This window comes from the organism of the source record quoted next, unplaced genomic scaffold, assembly GCF_019419815.1.
Source record: "Pyrus x bretschneideri cultivar Hongxiangsu unplaced genomic scaffold, Pyrus_bretschneideri_v1 Contig2, whole genome shotgun sequence".
In the NCBI taxonomy this organism is placed as follows: Eukaryota; Viridiplantae; Streptophyta; class Magnoliopsida; order Rosales; family Rosaceae; genus Pyrus; species Pyrus x bretschneideri.
In genome coordinates, this window is record NW_025999501.1 from 7775084 (window position 1) to 7797474 (window position 22391).

The 22391-nt window shown below is 35.2% G+C and overlaps 4 protein-coding genes across 5 annotated transcripts in view; 3 read left to right on the plus strand and 1 right to left on the minus strand.

Annotated features, from left to right (window-relative positions):
- The window catches only part of LOC103939461 (BRASSINOSTEROID INSENSITIVE 1-associated receptor kinase 1-like), a 34755-nt gene extending 27020 nt beyond the window's left edge, over positions 1-7735 (plus strand). Inside the window, exons 10-11 of the mRNA XM_048583255.1 lie at positions 109-450; positions 7142-7735. Of these exons, the coding sequence (XP_048439212.1) occupies positions 109-450; positions 7142-7635 (836 nt within the window). The 3' untranslated portion in view covers positions 7636-7735. The remainder of the gene's footprint in view (positions 1-108; positions 451-7141) is intronic.
- The window catches only part of LOC125468220 (BRASSINOSTEROID INSENSITIVE 1-associated receptor kinase 1-like), a 102389-nt gene that overhangs the window by 26985 nt on the left and 53013 nt on the right, over positions 1-22391 (plus strand). The gene's annotated exons all lie outside the window — the stretch shown is intronic.
- LOC125476757 (pentatricopeptide repeat-containing protein At1g51965, mitochondrial-like) lies at positions 17681-18273 on the plus strand. The gene is made up of 2 exons (XM_048583269.1): positions 17681-18103; positions 18210-18273. The coding sequence occupies exons 1-2, from the start codon at positions 17828-17830 to the stop codon at positions 18252-18254; spliced, it is 321 nt and encodes a 106-aa protein (XP_048439226.1). The 5' UTR covers positions 17681-17827; the 3' UTR covers positions 18255-18273.
- On the minus strand, positions 18725-21708 carry LOC103952591 (30S ribosomal protein S9, mitochondrial-like). Of its 2 annotated transcripts, XR_007258056.1 has the most exons (5): positions 20964-21708; positions 20104-20544; positions 19397-19477; positions 19132-19273; positions 18725-18881 (listed from the first exon to the last, which is right to left on the minus strand). XR_007258056.1 is itself a non-coding variant. In XM_009364224.3 (4 exons), exons 1-4 carry the CDS (start codon positions 21448-21450, stop codon positions 19182-19184), a joined length of 1101 nt encoding a protein of 366 aa, XP_009362499.2. In that variant the 5' UTR covers positions 21451-21708; the 3' UTR covers positions 18905-19181. The 2 variants fall into 2 exon arrangements, 1 of the variants encoding a protein (XP_009362499.2); XM_009364224.3 differs by lacking the exon at positions 18725-18881 and having other exon boundaries at positions 18905-19273.

A 22391-nucleotide genomic window follows, 5' to 3' on the forward strand; every position in this document is an offset into this window, starting at 1 on the left:
TGTGACATGTATACTGAAGATTGATTGGTGTGTGTATTATAGCTTGATCAAGTTGGTGTTGTAGTTGTTGTATGGGATGCAGGTTTCACTAATCTACTGTCTTTGCAGCTCAGGAGGATCGAGAAATTCATTTACGACAGCTCAAAAGGTTTTCTTTGCGCGAGCTACAAGTTGCGACGGATACCTTTAGCAACAAAAATATTATTGGTAGAGGTGGATTTGGTAAGGTTTATAAGGGATGCTTAGCAGATGGAACTCTGGTTGCTGTAAAAAGACTTAAAGACGAGAGAACCCAAGGTGGGGAGCTACAGTTCCAAACAGAAGTTGAAATGATTAGCATGGCTGTCCACCGCAATCTGCTTCGTCTGCATGGTTTTTGCATGACACCAACAGAAAGGCTGCTTGTATATCCTTATATGGCTAATGGAAGTGTGGCATCATGTTTAAGAGGTACTCATCCAAATTGTTTGCTGCGTTGATAAATCTTTTTGTTTTCACAACATTAAATTTTTTATGGATTTCATTGATAAAATGAATTTAAAAACCCGACCAATTTGGTTTGGAGTATCAACACTGATTTCTTTTAATATTTTTTTTTTCCTTCAATTTAAGTTACCTTCTCGATGCTGATTTATTTATTTCTGTTTAATTTGAAAAGAATGACAAGATGACCCTTTTTTGGGTAGGACAGGTGGTATGATATGCGTTAGACCACACTACTTGTTGCTTGTAATTTGAAATTCTCCTCTCATAGTATGTGGATATATTGTTGTAGATCGTCCAGAAGGACAACTTGCACTTGATTGGCCAATAAGACAACGCATTGCATTGGGATCTGCAAGAGGCCTTGCTTATCTACATGATCACTGTGATCCAAAAATTATTCACCGTGACGTGAAAGCGGCAAACATATTGTTGGACGAGGAATTCGAAGCAGTTGTTGGAGACTTTGGGTTGGCTAGACTCATGAACTACAAGGATACACATATTACCACAGCTGTACGTGGCACAATTGGTCATATAGCACCAGAGTACTTTTCAAATGGAAGGTTTTCCGAGAAAACTGATGTTTTTGGATACGGAGTCATGTTTCTTGAGCTCATCACTGGGCAGAGGGCTTTTGATCCACAGCTTGCGAGTGATGATAATCTCATGTTAGTTGATTGGGTATGCACTTACGTCTTTCTGTTTGTGTATGTAGCTAACTTATTGTTATATGCAAGATTATTTCCCAACGACATTTGCATGAGGTCCACCTTCTGATTGTATATTATCATTCTAAATCTTCCATAATATCTTTCATATTTTATATCAAAAAAGACATAACGTTGTTGAAATTCAACGATATTCTAGCTTCAATCTATTTTGTGTCCCTAAGTCCAAATCTTGGAAATTATCAAAGTTTCAATACTCAGATTGTTGTAGAAATGTTATAAATGTACTGTAAATTAGAAGCCTCTCTCGTTACCAATGTTGCTTTTTATTTTAGCTGAAAATAATGGGTCTCCTTATTTAATGATTTTATTTCAAACGGCTAATCTATTATGATGTTCTAAATCATTCTGTATGGAACATTTCTGCAATAAGTTTAGTTCTTTCTAAAGATACTTTAAAAAACTATTACTCTTTATGCAGCTGCCAAGTTCCTGTTTGATTAATGTATAAATCGCTTGTCTTTTTTGGCCGAAATGTTGAAAGCAGTTAGAATCATGGATCGAAGAAAAAAAACTAATTAGCTTTTAGAAAATAAGTATGGTTTAATTAGCTTTTATTAGTTAGAGTTATGATTAAGCTGTGAAGATTTATTTATCTTTATGTATAACAGTCTAACGTTTAATTTGTCAGAGATTAATTTTTACATTTCCTTTGTTACTATTATTGTTGCTTCCTTTGCCAATATATTGGCCTTGCTGTGATTTCTTGAAGAATTTGGCATATGTTTCTTGAAGAATTTGAATTCATCATCTCTTTATTCTCACTATCTTGGCCTCTTGCTTCTTTCTATTCTCCCTATTTGCATCTTTGTCTTATCTTTGCATCATACCAATATTTGAATGACGGTACATTTTTGTAAGAAGTTTGATTTTCTGGAGAAAACGGAGAGAACAGTGGCCCTTCAAATTTTGAACATTACATTTTTCTCTCCTAGGTGCCCTCAGCTTTTGTTTCAAATTGTAGAACTAGCTGACATTTTCCTTATTATTTTGACTAAAAAAATTAGGTCAAACAGCTACTGAAAGATCGGAGGTTAGAAACACTTGTTGATTCTGATCTAAATTGAAACTTTATTGACGATCAAGTAGAGCAGCTGATCCAAGTAGCTCTACTGTGCACACAAGGCTCCCCAAGGGAACGGCCCAAGATGTCAGAGGTTGTCCAAATGCTAGAAGGCAATGGTTTGGCTGAAAGATGGAAGGAGTGGCAGAAAGAAGAGGTGTTCTTGTGAAACCCCGTCCCTAGATTTCATTGTTTAAAATAAGGTATTTTGTATTCCTAGTTTTGACGCATTTATATGTGTGGGGTTTGTTTCTTTTTTTTTTTTTCGAAAATGGGTAAAATACGAAAATGCCCCTCTTGTGCTAAACGGGATTTTACATAGACGTATTTGATTCTTTTGTATTTTTCTATTGTTCTTGGCATATTTAGATATTACATGTAACTATAAACGCGCAAACAGATTAGAGTTTGAAATTCGAATGAGAAGGTTACGAATTTTCTAAATAAAATGACATTTTGGTAAATTAAAGTGGAACTTTCTGGAAGCCTGGCTTCCTTTTTCTTCTTCCCTGTGTGCAAAACCGGCAGCTTTGCTGCTGTGTTCTTCTCCTCTTTAATTCTCCTTCACTCCAAAAACTTCATTGAATCATAACATTTTCGTACGGCAATGAAATCACCCACGGTCGAAGCCTATGTATTCGTAGCGCAGCCCTTTTCATTTTATACCAAACCCATATGCTGGAACCAAGCGTGCCCATATGTTGAAGCCCTGAAGCTTTGACGATTTACGTAGTTTTTTTCGCCGATTCTGGCTAACCTCGCTGGGGATAGGTCTCGACTCAAGAGAGAAAAATACTCCCCTCTTTATGCGCTTCCAGGATATGTAAGTGGATCTTCCGAATTTCAAGTTTCATTTTTGAACAAGTTTGAGATTTATGTGTTTAACTTGAATTTCCGGTGTTCTTGTTGAGGAGTTGTGGTGGTGACATTGATTTAGCTAAGTGGTAGATTGATGAACAACTTTGGAGGAGTCTGCAGGGCAGGACAAGAACAAGAAAAGGTACATACTTTAATTTTACTGAATTGTTTGTAGTCTTTGGCTAAAAGAGGAAGGATTATGCATGATATGGGTAAGCTAACACATTGAAATAGAAGTTAAATATGATGCCTGGATAGTTTGGGATTGCCATGAAATTGTAAATTGGATTAAACGAGTATGGGTTCTACAATGCACACAACTTGTTCATTTTGCAGAGAGAAACTATGTTTCAAGTAGCCTACTTTGGCTCTTGATTTCTATGTCCTTGTGAGTTCCTTTTGATCTAATATTGTGTGTTTTGAAAATGGACATGTCCGTGATCAAAACCCTTCTGATTTCACTTAATTCTGTTGTATTTTGATTGATCAAAAATCATGTCCAAAGTTGAGTCACAGGGCTGCCGGGCTGCCAGACAGCAGCAAGTTTTGTATTTCCAGTTTTGGGACTCCATTTTATAGTTGGAATAACTTTCAATTTAGGGCTCCGTTCTCTACGACTATTATATGATTTTAAAGTACACAAAACAAGCCTCCAAAAACCATTTAAGATGGTACCATTTGGTTCAAATTTGAGTGTTCATTATGAGCTTAAACTAGTGTTGTTATTTGAAGTATAAGTTGTACTAAAATAATGCCTATGCTACACAAGTTAATAAATTGTAATTACTCACTTCCAGCTTAAATTGATTCCTTCCAGCTTATTTCCGTCTGACTTCTGATTAGGGTCACAAATTTCTCTCTGACTTCTGATTTTTGAATTTGTGCTCAGTTTTTTGTTTGTTGAGATTTTCGGCCTACGGTCTGATTGACGTTGGGTTTGCTGGAGTTTACAGGTCTATGTGTGCAGCAAGCAAAATCCTTTCATTCATGTGAGCTTCTTGGGCCTCTTTACCTTCACAGCAGCTTACCTACCTGGGTCAGTAATCTTAAATTGATTTCTTGATTTCTGTTGTTGAATGTTTATCTTAAATTGATTCCTTCCAGCTTATTTCCGTCTGCTGATCTTTTGGCTCCAGAATACCATATGGAGACATATCATCTTTCTCTTCTCTCTCTCCGTCTGTCTTTCTCTCTTTATGAGCGCTGTCTTTCTTTCTTTAGGTGCGCACCATCAGGGGTCGGGCCGTAATTAAATCTTATCTTTTTGCTATATTTCTTTTACTTTTGAGTATTATGAGGGTGGGATTTTAGACTTATCAACGACAAAAAAAATTGCTTTCATTTTATAGGAGTGAAAGATTTGATTTTTCACGCATTTATCTTTTAATTTTATTTGTTTATTTAGTTTTCCCAATATTTTGGGTGAAATTCTACCCCATGCATTTGGGTTTTAGTCTTTTCTAGGCCAGTTGCTATAAAAAAAGGCGTTTTAGAGAGAGAAAGAAGACAGCTTGAAAAATTTAGTATCTTGAAGTGATAAAGCAAAGAGATTTCCAAAGTTAATCAAATTGTTATCGTCAGCTTGCTCTCTTTGGATTAATTGATGTTATAATGCATTTTGAAGCTTAAATTATAGATTCCTTTTCTGTGGCAAACCTTGAAAAAAATATCAATTCATTTCAGTTTAAATATTTCTGAAAAGTTAGAGATCGTTTTATTAGTTTCTAATTATACACTACGGAAAAGTTCAACATCTGCTGAGCATGTGATTATCTCATTGGAAGCTAATTCTTTTAGTTAATTTAACTTTATTTTATTGTAAAATATTCTTTGTGAACATTACCAAAAAAGTTCAAAATTCTCGTAGCCAAATTTTATTCTTTAGAACTACAATAGCTCATTATTGCTATCATAGTCTATTATTTCTGATCAGAATCAGACTTGGACTCTTTACAACCTTGGTCGGCTAAATGAGTTATTAATTAAAAGTAGCTAGATAATTATTTCGTTTTCAATTTTTAATGTTTAGTTTTTACTTTTTTATTCTGAAATTAATCAAAATAGTTTATGAAATTAGCATAATTCATCAATTTGGTTCCTAAGATTTGAAATTGTTAGAAGTGATTTCTGAATTTGTTAACTATCAATCATTTTAATAATTATGTTAAAAATCTCCATTAAATAAGGAGCAAATGATAAAAATAACCTCAATTCAAGGAACAATGGGCCATAATAATTTGACAAAAAATGAAGATAATTTTGTTTTTTTGTACAAAATAATTAAAATAATTGATGATGAATAAAATAAAAAAATCTTACAACAAAAGCAAAGTGAGGAATTGCATAACAATTTCACGAATCAGCTAAAAAGCAAAAAGTAAATATAAACAAAAGAAGAAACGAAACTTCCGACGCGGTGGGCTGCGACTTTGACCGATTGAGAGTCCTCCGTTCGCAGCTCCTCCGTCTTTCTCCCAAACCTTTTACCTTTCATTCTTCTCCAAAACAAGCAAGCTGAGATTTGAACCTCTCTCTCTCTAAGAAGCAGCGGCATGCTTTTCCAAACGCAATCAGCAATTTAATCAAACAGCCACCGAATTTTCTGGAATCCGGTCAACGCAGATTCTGCTGTTTGGCTTCTTTCACCTCCACAAGCTTGCTGCCAATGTCGAAGGTGTATCTCTGTGTGTTATTGAATTTGGGAGTGTTTGGTTGTGGGAACCGGAATGAACTAATGAATGAATGAATGACTGGAAACATTCCCGAAGAGCTTGGGGGTTTGTTAGACTTGGTAAGCTTGGATCTTTACTTGACAACCTTGCAAAACCGCGTTTCCTGTATGAACCCCCATCCTTTTTTTTAGATAAAATCTATCGTCTTTCTTTTTTATTCGATATGCTAATCTGCTGTTTTTAATTGTTCCATTGGAAGTCCCGTGAGTTTCAAGATTCACAAGAAGGGAACATCCAATCATTGCAAGTCCCGTGAGTTTCATACACTTTCATCTCAGTAAGAGGGAGGAGAGAGTGAAAAGTTACTAATTTCTCTGCCATCAGAGAATGCAAATAACATATAGTTTTGCCATGGAATGCAGGGATCTTTCAAATAACAATCTGACAGGGGATATTCCAGTTAATGGATCTTTTTCACTTTTTACTCCCATCAGGTTTGTTGAAGCAACTTTACTCTTTTTCTTTACCTTTAGGGACAAAAATAAGAATCTGACAGGGGATACACTTTCATCTCAGAAAGAGGGAGGAGAGGGTAATATAGCTTGATCAAGTAGGTGTTGTAGTTGTTGTATGGGATGCAGGTTTCACTCATCTACTGTCTTTGCAGCTCAGGAGGATCGACAAGTTCATTTACGACAGCTCAAAAGGTTTTCTTTGCGCGAGCTACAAGTTGCGACGGATACCTTTAGCAACAAAAATATTATTGGTAGAGGTGGATTTGGTAAGGTTTATAAAGGATGCTTAGTTGATGGAACTCTGGTTGCTGTAAAAAGACTTACAGAGGAGAGAACCCAAGACGGGGAACTACAGTTCCAAACAGAAGTTGAAATGATTAGCATGGGTGTCCACCACCGCAATCTGATTTGTCTGCATGGTTTTTGCATGACATCAACAGAAAGGCTGCATGTATATCCTTATATGGCTAATGGAAGTTTGGCATCTTGTTTAAGAGGTACTCATCTAAATTGTTTGCTGCGTTGATGAATCTTTTTGTTTTCACGACGTTAAAATTTTTTCCGATCACATTGATATAATGAATTTAAAAACCTGACCAATTTGGCTTGGAGTATCAACACTGATTTTTTTTAATGTTTTTTTTCCTTCAATTTTAAGTCACCTTCTCGATGCTGATTTTATTTCTGTTTAATTTGAAAAGGATGACAAGAAGATCCTTTTTTGGGTAGGACGGGTGGTATGATATGTGTTTGACCACATTACCTGTTGCTTGTAATTTGAAATTCTCCTCTCATAAGTATGTGGATATATTATTGTAGATCGTCCAGAAGGACAACCTGCACTTGATTGGCCAATAAGACAACGCATTGCATTGGGATCTGCAAGAGGTCTTGCTTATTTACATGATCACTGTGATCCAAAAATTATTCACCGTGATGTGAAAGCTGCAAACATATTGTTGGATGAGGAATTCGAAGCTGTTGTTGGAGACTTTGGGTTGGCTAAACTCTTGGACAACAAGGATGCATATGTTACAACACATGTATGTGGCACATTTGGTCATATGGCACCGGAGCACTTTTCAACTGGAGTGTCTTCCGAGAAAACTGATGTTGATGGATACAGAGTCCTGCTTCTTGAACTCATCACTGGGCAGAGGGCATTCAATCCTCAGGTTGCGAGTGATGATGATTTCATGTTAGTTGATTGGGTATGCATTTACGTCTTTCTGTTTGTGTATGTAGCTAGTTTATTGTTATATGCAAGATTATTTCCCAACAACATTTGCATTTCCTTGGTAATTAGCTTTTAGAAAATAAGTTTGGTTTAATTAGCTTTTATTAGTTAGAGTTATGATTAGCTGTGAAGATTTGTTTATCTTTATTTATAACAATCTAAGGTTTAAACTGTCAGAGATTAATTATTGCATTTCCTTAGTAATTGTTACCATTGTTGTTGCTTCAGAGGATTGGAGAAGGTCCATTTTGTATTTCAGTGATACCACATTTGTGCATATGTTTTGTCGTTGTTTTCGATTTTGTTTTTGTCTCGCTTATTTTTAAGATCACAAAAATGGAGCTGGTGTTGTTGTAATTTTTATAGGGTTAATTGGCATTACGAAGTTATATGGTGCTAGCAGGAATTAGGAAGGGCCATAAAAGCACCCATTCCAGATGATTTATGTATCTATCCAGAAATTAGTTCAAATTGTCGAGTAAATAATCATTCTGAACTTATAACTATCTATATTTTTGAGTGTTCCTATAGATCCCATAGATACGATAAGGACACTAGGTCAAGTGCGTGGCTGCTTGTGGACGGATAGTGTTAGAAATTTCATTGTGATCATGGCAAGTGGGACTTTGTGGCATTACCCTTATAAGTACTTGAACTAAGGCATTAGGGGATCAAGAGAGCACTTTGTGTCATTCCAACACAGGAATTCGAGCTCTGTCTATCCTTTTCAGAGTATCGCCAATGGAGATCCCTCTACTATCTTTGAGGATTTGTTTAAGACCAACTGGAGGGTAAGATCCAAACCTAAATATTTGAGTTTAAACAAAATAAAAATGCAATCTAATTGTGGGACTTTTTTGTTTTTTTTTTTTGAACAAAAAAATATTATCTAGATTGGGTTAAGCCTTACAACAGACTAACAATAATATGGTTCAAATTTGCCTTTAGTGAAAATCGAACTTAAAGACCTTTCTTATATGTAAAGTTGAATATCATTAAACTCTAGTACTAGGTAATATCTAATGGTTGGACTTAAACCTAAAAAGTTTGGCTTTTGACCCAAGCTAAACCCAAATTTGGGTTTGTATTTGGCTGACCCAAATTTTTGGGGCCCTACCTTTTTTTTCTTAAAAGCAATGGGCGAATGATTTATTGAAGTGGCTGGCAGATGGATCCCTCACCTAGCAGGGTCCCAGCTGCAAAACGGTAATAGTTTGAGGAACTATGAGCTGTTCAATTTTTGGGCCATTGGTGATCAACGGTCAAGGTTAAAATCCTTTTATGCATTACAATCTTTAGATTTTGATCTAATTGTTCATATTTTTTTTTTTTTCAAATCTAGTTGAAGGATCACATGAGACTACTTTCACATGAGATAAAGGCATTAAGAAATAGAATAACGGAAAGTTTGATGAATGCATCTAATTAGATTACTTTCAAGTAGGCCTGGCAAACGGGTCGTGTCTATCGTGTTCGTGTTGTTTTCGTGTAACACCTGTTATCTTAACGGGTCGTGTCGTGTCACACCCGTTATCTTAACAGGTCCTTAACAGGTCGTGTCACTTTACCCAACTGGTAAAGTGACCCGACCCGTTATGACCCGTTAAGAAAAAAATATTTTTTTTTTAAATTTGCACATACCACACATTGCCACATAAATATTACTTCAAAACATTAAAACAATTCTCGTTCAAGTACTATATCTACAATCGAAAATAAAAGCCTAATAAAAAAAATAATACATACACTACTAATCTATTACAAATATTAAATGTGCAAGGATAAAGAGTTTTTGTTTTTAAGATTGTAAGTCTTTCTCAAAAGTTTACACCTCCATTTACAAAATCTCCAAGCGTATACAAACAATTTTGACGATTTGGATCGTTGAAATTAGTTTTGGAGAATTCGTAAAACGATAGATTGACAAACACTAGAGTTTATTTATACTTTCATTAAGTATAACATAAGATTTTGTGGTATCCACTTGTGTAAATATTTTAAATTGAAGATCAAATTCATTCATTATATTCATATAGGGTCAAGGAGTGTAGTTATAAAAAATCATCAAAATCGGAGTTAAAATAACCTTTAAATCGTAATTTTTCGTTTATAACCGTTGAAAAGCTTTGTCCCGTTACTTGATCTCTGAATGTTTTTTTTTTGTGATTTTTTGCTGATGTGATCTCCAAGCATATACAAACAATTTTGACGGTTTGGATCGTTGAAATTAGTTTTGGAGAATTCGTAAAACGATAGATTGACTAACACTTAGAGTTTATTTATACTTTTATTAAGTATAACATAAGATTTGTGGTATTCACTTGTGTAAATATTTTAAATTGAAGATCGAATTCATTCATTGTATTCATATAGGGTCAAGGAGTGTAGTTATAAAAAATCATCAAAATCGGAGTTAAAATAACCGTTAAATCGTAATTTTTCGTTTATAACCGTTGAAAAGCTTTGTCCCGTTACTTGATCTCTGAATGTTTTTTTTTTGTGATTTTTTTCTAATGTGATCTCCAAGCATATACAAACAATTTTGACAGTTTGGATCGTTGAAATTAGTTTTGGAGAATTCGTAAAACGATAGATTGACTAACACTTAGAGTTTATTTATACTTTCATTAAGTATAACATAAGATTTTGTAGTATCCACTTGTGTAAATATTTTAAATTGAAGATAGAATTCATTCATTGTATTCATATAGGGTCAAGGAGTGTAGTTATAAAAAATCATCAAAATCGGAGTTAAAATAACCGCTAAATCATGATTTTTCGTTTATAACCGTTGAAAAGCTTTGTCCCGTTACTTGATCTCTGAATGTTTTTTTTTTTGTGATTTTTTGCTGATGTGATCTCCAAGCATATACAAACAATTTTGACGGTTTGGATCGTTGAAATTAGTTTTGGAGAATTCGTAAAACGATAGATTGACTAACACAGTTTATTTATACTTTTATTAAGTATAACATAAGATTTTGTGGTATTCACTTGTGTAAATATTTTAAATTGAAGATCGAATTCATTCATTGTATTCATATAGGGTCAAGGAGTGTAGTTATAAAAAATCATCAAAATCGGAGTTAAAATAACCGTTAAATCGTGATTTTTCGTTTATAACCGTTGAAAAGCTTTGTCCCGTTACTTGATCTCTGAATGTTTTTTTTTTTGTGATTTTTTGCTGATGTGATCTCCAAGCATATACAAACAATTTTGACGGTTTGGATCATTGAAATTAGTTTTGGAGAATTCGTAAAACGATAGATTGACTAACATTTAGAGTTTATTTATACTTTCATTAAGTATAACATAAGATTTTGTGGTATCCACTTGTGTAAATATTTTAAATTGAAGATCGAATTCATTCATTGTATTCATATAGGGTCAAGGAGTGTAGTTATAAAAAATCATCAAAATCGGAGTTAAAATAGCCGTTAAATCGTGATTTTTCGTTTATAACCGTTGAAAAGCTTTGTCCCGTTACTTGATCTCTGAATGTTTTTTTTTGTGATTTTTTGCTGATGTGATCTCCAAGCATATACAAACAATTTTGACGGTTTGGATCGTTGAAATTAGTTTTGGAGAATTCGTAAAATGATAGATTGACTAACACTTAGAGTTTATTTATACTTTTGTTAAGTATAACATAAGATTTTGTGGTATTCACTTGTGTAAATATTTTACATTGAAGATCGAATTCATTCATTGTATTCATATAGGGTCAAGGAGTGTAGTTATAAAAAAATTATCAAAATCGGAGTTAAAATAACCGTTAAATCGTGATTTTTCGTTTATAACCGTTGAAAATCTTTGTCCCGTTACTTGATCTCTGAATGTTTTTTTTTTGTGATTTTTTGCTGATGTGATCTCCAAGCATATACAAACAATTTTGACGGTTTGGATCGTTGAAATTAGTTTTGGAGAATTCGTAAAATGATAGATTGACTAACACTTAGAGTTTATTTATACTTTTGTTAAGTATAACATAAGATTTTGTGGTATTCACTTGTGTAAATATTTTAAATTGAAGATCGAATTCATTCATTGTATTCATATAGGGTCAAGGAGTGTAGTTATAAAAAAATTATCAAAATCGGAGTTAAAATAACCGTTAAATCGTGATTTTTCGTTTATAACCGTTGAAAATCTTTGTCCCGTTACTTGATCTCTGAATGTTTTTTTTTTTGTGATTTTTTGCTGATGTGATCTCCAAGCATATACAAACAATTTTGACGGTTTGGATCGTTGAAATTAGTTTTGGAGAATTCATAAAACGATAGATTGACTAACACTTAGAGTTTATTTATACTTTCATTAAGTATAACATAAGATTTTGTAGTATCCACTTGTGTAAATATTTTAAATTGAAGATCGAATTCATTCATTGTATTCATATAGGATCAAGGATTGTAGTTATAAAAAACCATCAAAATCGGAGTTAAAATAACCGTTAAATCATGATTTTTCGTTTATAACCGTTGAAAAGCTTTGTCCCGTTACTTGATCTTTGAATGTTTTTTTTTTGTGATTTTTTTGCTGATGTGATCTCCAAACATATACAAACAATTTTGACGGTTTGGATCGTTGAAATTAGTTTTGGAGAATTCGTAAAACGATAGATTGGCTAACACTTAGAGTTTATTTATACTTTTATTAAGTATAACATAAGATTTTGTGGTATTCACTTGTGTAAATATTTTAAATTGAAGATCGAATTCATTCATTGTATTCATATAGGGTCAAGGAGTGTAGTTATAAAAAATCATCAAAATCGGAGTTAAAATAACCGTTAAATCGTGATTTTTCGTTTATAACCGTTGAAAAGCTTTGTCCCGTTACTTGATCTCTGAATGTTTTTTTTTTTTTGTGATTTTTTGCTGATGTGATCTCCAAGCATATACAAACAATTTTGACGGTTTGGATCATTGAAATTAGTTTTGGAGAATTCGTAAAACGATAGATTGACTAACATTTAGAGTTTATTTATACTTTCATTAAGTATAACATAAGATTTTGTGGTATCCACTTGTGTAAATATTTTAAATTGAAGATCGAATTCATTCATTGTATTCATATAGGGTCAAGGAGTGTAGTTATAAAAAATCATCAAAATCGGAGTTAAAATAGCCGTTAAATCGTGATTTTTCGTTTATAACCGTTGAAAAGCTTTGTCCCGTTACTTGATCTCTGAATGTTTTTTTTTTTGTGATTTTTTGCTGATGTGATCTCCAAGCATATACAAACAATTTTGACGGTTTGGATCGTTGAAATTAGTTTTGGAGAATTCGTAAAATGATAGATTGACTAACACTTAGAGTTTATTTATACTTTTGTTAAGTATAACATAAGATTTTGTGGTATTCACTTGTGTAAATATTTTAAATTGAAGATCGAATTCATTCATTGTATTCATATAGGGTCAAGGAGTGTAGTTATAAAAAAATTATCAAAATCGGAGTTAAAATAACCGTTAAATCGTGATTTTTCGTTTATAACCGCTGAAAATCTTTGTCCCGTTACTTGATCTCTGAATGTTTTTTTTTTGTGATTTTTTGCTGATGTGATCTCCAAGCATATACAAACAATTTTGACGGTTTGGATCGTTGAAATTAGTTTTGGAGAATTCGTAAAACGATAGATTGACTAACACTTAGAGTTTATTTATACTTTCATTAAGTATAACATAAGATTTTGTAGTATCCACTTGTGTAAATATTTTAAATTGAAGATCGAATTCATTCATTGTATTCATATAGGATCAAGGAGTGTAGTTATAAAAAACCATCAAAATCGGAGTTAAAATAACCGTTAAATCATGATTTTTCGTTTATAACCGTTGAAAAGCTTTGTCCCGTTACTTGATCTTTGAATGTTTTTTTTTTGTGATTTTTTTGCTGATGTGATCTCCAAACATATACAAACAATTTTGACGGTTTGGATCGTTGAAATTAGTTTTGGAGAATTCGTAAAACAATAGATTGGCTAACACTTAGAGTTTATTTATACTTTTATTAAGTATAACATAAGATTTTGTGGTATTCACTTGTGTAAATATTTTAAATTGAAGATCGAATTCGTTCATTGTATTCATATAGGGTCAAGGAGTGTAGTTATAAAAAATCATCAAAATCGGAGTTAAAATAACCGTTAAATCGTGATTTTTCGTTTATAACCGTTGAAAAGCTTTGTCCCGTTACTTGATCTCTGAATGTTTTTTTTTTGTGATTTTTTGCTGATGTGATCTCCAAGCATATACAAACAATTTTTACGGTTTGGATCGTTGAAATTAGTTTTGGAGAATTCGTAAAACGATAGATTGACTAACACTTAGAGTTTATTTATACTTTCATTAAGTATAACATAAGATTTTGTGGTATCCACTTGTGTAAATATTTTAAATTGAAGATCGAATTCATTCATTGTATTCATATAGGGTCAAGGAGTGTAGTTATAAAAATCATCAAAATCGGAGTTAAAATAACCGTTAAATCGTGATTTTTCGTTTATAACCGTTGAAAAGCTTTGTCTCGTTACTTGATCTCTGAATGTTTTTTTTTTGTGATTTTTTTTTGATGTGATCTCCAAGCATATACAAACAATTTTGACGATTTGGATCGTTGAAATTAGTTTTGGAGAATTCGTAAAACGATAGATTGACTAACACTTAGAGTTTATTTATACTTTCATTAAGTATAACATAAGATTTTGTGGTATCCACTTGTGTAAATATTTTAAATTTAAGATCGAATTCATTCATTGTATTCATATAGGGTCAAGGAGTGTAGTTATAAAAAATCATCAAAATCGGAGTTAAAATAACCGTTAAATCGTGATTTTTCGTTTATAACCGTTGAAAAGCTTTGTCCCGTTACTTGATCTCTGAATGTTTATTTTTTATGATTTTTTGCTGATGTGATCTCAAAGCATATACAAACAAGTTTGACGGTTGGGATCGTTGAAATTAGTTTTGGAGAATTCGTAGCCATCAATCAAGTTCCGTGTGTGTGTGTGTGTGTGTATAACTATATATATATATATATTTATTAAGTAGATTTAAATCTATTTATTTTGTACGTATAAATTATAATTGACTGGTACACGGAATAGTACATACATCACGTGTCACGTGTGTCATTATAAAAATAGTGAGATATGTCATGACAATCATGTGTGTGATAAAAAGTTAATAACTTAAAAAAAAAAAAAATTTCGCATCACTTCTATTAATTTTCATTTTTCCCTCTCTTGTGTGTTGCCTTTTCAACTTTGTCTTATCATTTTCACTTTTCCCTCCAACATCTTTCCCTAATTCCCTCACTTTTTTGTTTTATTTTCAACTTTTCTTAACATTTTCATTTTCCCTCCATTTTTTTTTTCAAAAAGGACGGCAAGTTGGCAATGACAAGAAATTGATTATTGAAATTTGAATGGAAACAAATCACGTCAAATTTCAATGGATGCAAAATCATGCAATGCATCATGCATATTAAATTATTAATTAATAATTATTATAGTTTTTATAAAATTTAATATATATATATATATATAATTATTATAGATAGACTTAATATTTTGGGGGTATAATTATTATAGTATATATAATTATTATAATTATTATAAATTTTATAGTTAATTTAATATATATATATATATATGTATATATATTTATTATAATTTTTAGGGGTATAAAATTGTAAAATTAATGTATATAATTATTACAGTATTTTTTTAGGGTTATAAAATTATAAAAATAATATTCTGCTTATCGTGTATCGTGTTACCCACGTGTATACTCGAACCAACCCGTTATCTTAACAGGTGCTTATCGGGTTACCCGATAACGACCCGATTCGTTATCGTGTCGACCCAAACACTTGTTAATTTCGTGTCGTGTCGTGTCGGGTTATCGGGTCGTGTCAGAAATTGCCAGGTCTACTTTCAAGTACATTAACAATATTGTACTAATGAATCCTAGCTATTTAGTTTAATATATTTCAATTGAAATAGTTTGTCATACTAATTAATATTTAAGATAAAGTTTATAAATATTTTTCTCTTAAAAATAAAGTATATTTAGTAATTCATCTTTATTTGTTGGGAAAATTAAATTAATAGCACATCTAGTATTATACCCCTTTTGGTCATTTCACATAGTCATTGCTATTTTACATAAAAGTTTACCAAACACTATCATACTGTTCTTTTTTTTTTTTTTTTTTTTTTTTTTTTCAAAATCACTTTTACAAAAAAACACTTTGTTGCTTTATTTCACAGCACAGTGGAAACAATTTTTTTTTTCAAAGCACAACAATACCAAACCAGCCCTACATCTCTTTTTACTGTTTTATTTCAACAACCTCTCTCTCTCTCTCTCTCTCTCTCTCTCTCTTGTTGTTCGCTCAAAAAAAGACTTTTAAGGTACTACTTTGGTACTGAGATGATTTGTAATTTGGGTATTCATACATGGCGATTTGTTGTCAATTTCTGTAATTGTTCCGTCGTTCTTATTTCAGTTCACTTAATTTTTATACAGCTCAAAAAAGTGCGGGCAGAGATTGGAGAACTCTCTAAGCATCTGGGGTTGATCATCAGGAGATTGTATCCATTGCAGAACCTCTTCTCTCTGGCCTACCGAGAGTGCTATGAGGAGCCACCATCCAAATATGTCGGAGGAGAGTTCCGTTATCAAGCTGATACACCGGTTCGTATTTTTGTCCATTCAAAAGTTGTTTCTCCTTTCCTTCGTTTTCTCCTCATTGTCTGATACAAAAATATAGGAAATTTTCATGTAAATTATTTAATTTTGTTACTAACATGCTAACTGCTATACTCCTCATCGTCCAGGAAACACCCGTAGCCCTTGCTTTTGAGAGGATGCCTTCTGCTGGGTTCCGAGCTATTCGCCGTTGGCAATTGTCGAAATAAAATTTTGAAAGGATTAATTTGATCCAAATTACATATACCAGGATTTGTTTTGGCAAATATTATTTCTTTTCTAAGCTGTTTTGGTGTACAGGGGGTTCTGCACCCTCCAAAAAGCAACCTAACAACAAGAACAAAACTTCTCGTCGTTTTTTTCAAGGGATGTGCGGTTTTTTTTTTTAATTTCAAGGGATGTGCGGTTTTTTATTTTTTTCTTTTTTCATGACACATAAATCAAGCTTCTCGTCGCTTTTATTTCAAATAAGTGAACACGTTATATTTTTTTATGAGTTATTTAATTTGGACTTTTTCTTTGGTGTTTATGATCGGAAAGAATTAGATAACTCATAGAATTTACGGTAGACCTAGGTCCTAAGATAGAGATAAATGTTGTGAAATTTAGTCTTAGGGAGAGAAGTTTTTTCTTTTTGCATGTAAAGTTTTGTTGGATCAAAACGTTTATATATAGAGAGAGATGTTTGTAACCTCATAACAACACACAAGATCAAGAGTGAAAGTAATAATATCAATATTCCTCCTCTTTTTGCCTGCATCCGTTTAATTTCTATTTCTAACAAAAGTTATTTCTCTCTTATTTATCCCTATTATAACAATAAAGTGCTGATAAATAAATAAATAAATAAATAAAGTGATTTTTCACCATACCAATATTAGAGGAATCTGCGCTACAACTTGATGAAAACACTAATGTGGAGTGCGCAAAAGCACTCTGTGTACGACGTCGTTTGCTTATTAACAAAACACAGTTTAACCAGTGCAAACCAGTCCACTGCTCTTTCTAACGGTAACATTCGAATACCAAACAAACACTAACCACCACCGCTACCGCCACCACCTGAGACTCCTCCGCCTCACTAAACCCACGCCCTCAACCACCACGTGCCGCCACTATGCCACAAAGTACACCGCCAAAATAACCTCAACCTCCCCAACCGGCCTTTCCCTCTCGGCCGAGGTAACCCCGCCGCCGCCCCTCCCCACCGACATCCGTGGCTACGCTCTCCCGCGGCGCGACCTCGTCTGCAAAGCCACCCAAATCCTCCTCGGCCGCCAATCCCCTTCCGCCATGTTATCAGACCCCTTCTCGGACCTCTCTGGCTACCTCACCTCCCTCTCCCTCCACATCACCCCGTCCGAAGCCACCGAAATCCTGAAATCGGTAACCTGCCCCCCGACCTCTCCGGCAGATTCTTCCGATTTTGCCCCTCGCTCTCCCCTAATTTCCACCACGACGCCTTCACCTGCAACCGAATCCTCCTCATCCTCTCTCCAAGTCCACCTCCCCCGCCCGGTTCGACCTAGTCCGGTCGATCCTCCGCGACATGGACCGCTCCAGCATACGTGGCAACATCTCCACCGTCAACATCCTCATCGGCCTGTTCGGCAGCACCGAAGACTTGGAAACCTCTATTGGGTTGGTGAAGAAATGGAATCTCAACATGAACAGCTACACTTACAAGTGCTTGCTTCAGGCCTTCCTGCGCTCTCGCGATTCCGGCAAAGCTTTCGATACTTACATCGACATGCGTCGGCGGGGTAACAAGCTCGACATTTTTGCCTACAACATGCTTCTGGATGCGTTGGCGAAAGACGAAAAGGTTTGAATTTTGATTGAATTGAATGCAATGTGACATTGTGGTTGCGCTCACATGTTCGATTTCGATGTGGGTTTTTGTGGGTTTCTGATTTTCTGATTTGCAGCAGAAATTTGGCAGGTTGAGGATGCACGCAAGGTGTTTGATGATATGAAGAAGAAGCATTGCGAGCCACGTACACGATTATGATCAGAATGGTTGGGAAATTGGGTAAGGGCGATGAGTGTCTCGGGTTGTTTCAGGAGATTGTGAACAAGGGTTGCTCTCCGAATATGATGCTGTATAATACTATGATTCAGGCTCTTGCTCGGAGCAAGATGGTTGACAAGGCCATCATTGTGTTCTTGAAAATGGTACAGAACAATTGCCGGCCTAATGAATTTACGTAGAGTGTGGTTTTGAATCTTTTGGTTGCAGAAGGGCAGCTGGGTAGGTTTGATGAGGTGGTGGGGATGTCGAAGAAGTACATGACGAAGTCGATATATGCATATCTTGTGAGGACATTGAGTAAATTGGGTCATGCCGGGGAAGCTCACAGTTTGTTCTGCAACATGTGGAGCTTCCATGACATGGGGGATCGGGATGCATATACTTCAATGTTGGGGAGTTTATGCAGTGCATGTCTTGTATTTCAGATTTGATGTCTCAATGTCTATCAGAATTGAACTTTACGTGGACAATGAACTTGTATCGTTGCCTTCCGTAGTCCTCTTATTTCAGAAGCCGTCTCAATTTTAAACGAACTCTCTGAAATTCAACTCGTGTCTCCACGATGCTTTGGCTGCAAAGAAAACAACGGCTCACTTCATAAGACAACTCAAATATTACCTGAGTTCGCAAATAAATCCAGTCAAAGTCTAGTACAAAATGTCGACTGGAAGCAAGGAAGGATCAGAAACAAATCGAATAGCTCCGGATGTTTTCTCACACCACAAAATCTACAAAATTCTTCTACCACTCATCGTCTATCACAAGCTACACTTGAAATGCCATACGAGTGGATCTCAATAAGTTATTGCAGTAAACCATACTTTTAAGTTCCAAACAAAACTGCGCAGAAAGCCAAGCTCGGAGTACCTGATCAACGCTTGACCCACTGGAAGCTCTTCCTTGCTTTTGCTTTTCCGGGTTTTTTCCTTTCCACCACACGCGAGTCCCTTGTCAAGAAACCAGCTGGAAACACAAACAAGTTGCTGGGTTAGCAAGGAAGGGGCAGATAGATATTGCCAGGTTAAGATCTGTTTCCCCTTATAAGCCAGAAATAACGAGCGGACAAAGGGGAAGAGAAATATTTACATTCTTTGAGAGCAGGACGCAAGTCCGGTTCCCAATTTTGCAAGGCTCTGCTCACTCCTAATTGAATTGCTCGAACTTGACCTGGAAAAAAACACCTTTTTAATTTTCCATATTTAACACAAACAAAAACGTTTATGCAAAGAATTAACATACCGAACATATTAAACATTGTTCTTTAAAAAGGAGTTACTGTTGGGAGTAACAATTTGCACACAGAGTATTTTTGTACTCAACTACAATATAGGAAGAAGAGCCAGCATCAAAAAGCACGAAACAATCTTTAGAAATTACAATCAATTCGTATTTAATTCTGTCGAGATGTTGGCTCCGATTTTCTTATCTTTTCCTCTGCTCTGTTTCAGTTTAATTACTTGATGTGAAATGAAAATCTAACCACAATTAATTCACCCTAACAACCTAGGAAGAAAAGGACACTCGCATTCATTTGACTTCATGAGAGCAGGGGAAGAAAAGCTTGACTAACATACGGAACTGGGCAGAAATTTGGTTTCCATGAGAGCTTGGCAGTGCGGGTAGTAAGTAGCGAGGCAAATTAGTGGTTTTCTAGCATATAAAGCTATAGAATTGCAAGTTCAAGGATAACGGAGGGAAACAGCAGTTGAATTGGATCTCAAACAAGTCGATGTCAAGGAAAAAAGTCAACATATAAATCAAAATAAAGTGCGTAGCAACAAACTTAGGCTTACCTGTGGTGCCGCCTCCTTGAACAGTACAGGCGATGTCCCAAAGGTCCATTGTTTTTGTCTCAGAGAAAGGTCGGAGGAGAGCAGCACGATGATCAAGCATTGGAAAATAGGCGTCAAATTGTTCATCATTAATTGTGAATTTACCATTACCAGGATGAATCCAGACACGTGCTACACTACATTTCCTTCTTCCTGTTCCATAAGCTCTCCCCTTGTCGTCTACTGTTCTCACTCTTGCTTTGGCAACTTCCTCCTGTTTCTGGCGCTCTATTTCAGCTCTCGAGGATTTTCTGGTATTTTTCTCATAACGAATGTCTTCAAGCTCTGATAGAGGGGGCAATCCCTTTATCCCTTGAAAATCCTTCAATGAAATCAAAGTGTCAAGCATTCCATCTGTGATTCCAGATGCACCAATAAAGTCACCAAAGGTACGATTCCGACCTGCAGTTACCATACTGAATCAGTCTAACACCTAAAGAGTCACCTAGCTGATAAATGAATCAGCAACTGCATTCAACTGCATTCAAAACAAAGTACTATTTGAACTATAAAAGTTCGAGAAAGCCGAAGAAATAATCTTATCCCATGTAGAGTGCTTGCAGCTAAACCTAACAAGATACCTGATCATTTTAACTCCTCCCAATAATCAATAAGTAGTGTAGTTCCCAAAATCAAAAGCACAACAATAGACACACCAATATTTTAATGAACTTGCAGACCTCCCAACAACGAAACATACAATTGGTCGGTGCCCAAATCAACCCAAAAGGATTTAGTACAGTACAAGTTGTTCCACTAAGCTATACACCTTCCTACTCTTAAGCATATCAATGATCCAGAATTTAGGAAAAAGAACTAGCCTTTGAGAACAGCAGTAAGCTCCCGCTCCTCTTTCTCAAGCCTCTTAGCCTGTTCAGCCTTGTCAATATCATCTCTACTTGTCTCACTGTTAATGGCAGTAACAGTCTGTACACCCTCTCCGATATTGAACAAGTCACTCTTCTCCTCCTCTCCCAAGCTCCACAGCTTGTACTCCTGAGATGTACTCCACTCCTCGCCTCCTTTCCCCTTCAACCAGTCGGAATCGGCCTCGCTGGACTCAACTTCTGCAATCCCGGAAATGTCCCCGGAGCTCTCGCCGAATAAAGGGTCAAACTTTCCATCGGTTTCCTGAGAAAGCCTCCAAACATCTGATTGGGAGGGACCCTTACCATCGTCATTGGAGAAGAACCTTGGAGTGAAAGTAGCGAAAAGAGGATTTTGGGGTTGGGGGAAGGGATGGAACTTTGGGGAGATTAGGGTTAGGCGAGAGAAATGTGAGGGTTTGGGTAGAAGACGAGAGAGCATGGTGATGAAGCAGAGACTTGACAAATATTTTAGATTTTTGAAATTTAGGGTTTAATAAGCCAAAAGAGTTTGATATCTCAAGGTTTCACAGAACTGACAGAAAAAATACATATAAAAACCCTAACGGTAAATTTGTCAGATAATTATATTTCATTTTTTTAGAAAATTTTATTAGAAAAAAAGGAGATAAAATGTAAAAGAACAAACGTGGAAGACACAAATTCAACTAAGTTCGATGCAAATCAGTTTTCAGAGAAAAAATTAAAAAAAAAAGGGATACAAACTTCCGTGCAAATCAGTTTAAGGTTGAAAACGTTATAAAGGCTTCCAAATAAAAAGGATTTGAGGGTCTCGAGGCATAACTTAGTTGTGCACAATAGAGTTTTTGCAATGAATATTGGTGGTGGTGGTGATGTACTCTTTGTACTTGCAGAGATAGAGAGAGACGAGGGAGGAAAGTAATGAAAAGGGGAGAACGAGAGTCATGATATTCACTGATGGCTATGGTGGAGTTCGCCGGGAAGGTGGTGTGTGGCGATGCCGTTGCACCCTCTCGGTGCTTGCCAAGGAAGAAGGAAGAGAGATGCGGGAGAGATAGAGTGAAGAGAGAGAATGAGGTAGGATGAGGTGGCAGCCAAAGAGATAATTATAGCAGTTGGATTTTCATCCAATGGCAAGTCATTTGATCAGGAGGATCCTCTCCTTGGGCTTAGGAAAGGATCCAAGTCCGTGACGGGGATTTGAAAAAAAGGTGAGAGAGAGTCCCGAGAGGTAGGAAGACAAGGGAGAGAGGTGGAGGAATGGGGCGTGGGCCCCACTGGCTCTCAAAAGAAAAACAGAAAAATATCTCCCGTAACGTGAATTTACCAAAACGTCATTCACGCTCCGATATTTGTAAAATCTTCATCGTAATTCCGAATTCAGTTCCACTTGTACCTACG

What these genes read in the sequence shown, in the direction of transcription:
- LOC125476757 (XM_048583269.1), top strand. Translation starts at nt 17,828, where the DNA reads ATGGACCGCTCCAGCATACGTGGCAACATCTCCACCGTCAACATCCTC. An exon ending in CGTTGGCGAAAGACGAAAAG is followed by an intron (nt 18,104 to 18,209) that starts GTTTGAATTTTG and finishes GATTTGCAGCAG; the next exon opens with AAATTTGGCAGGTTGAGGAT.
- LOC103952591 (XM_009364224.3), bottom strand. Translation starts at nt 21,450, where the DNA reads ATGCTCTCTCGTCTTCTACCCAAACCCTCACATTTCTCTCGCCTAACC. An exon ending in TCAAGGAGGCGGCACCACAG is followed by an intron (nt 19,478 to 20,103) that starts GTAAGCCTAAGT and finishes GTTTTTTTCCAG; the next exon opens with GTCAAGTTCGAGCAATTCAA. An exon ending in GCGTCCTGCTCTCAAAGAAT is followed by an intron (nt 19,274 to 19,396) that starts GTAAATATTTCT and finishes TTGTGTTTCCAG; the next exon opens with CTGGTTTCTTGACAAGGGAC.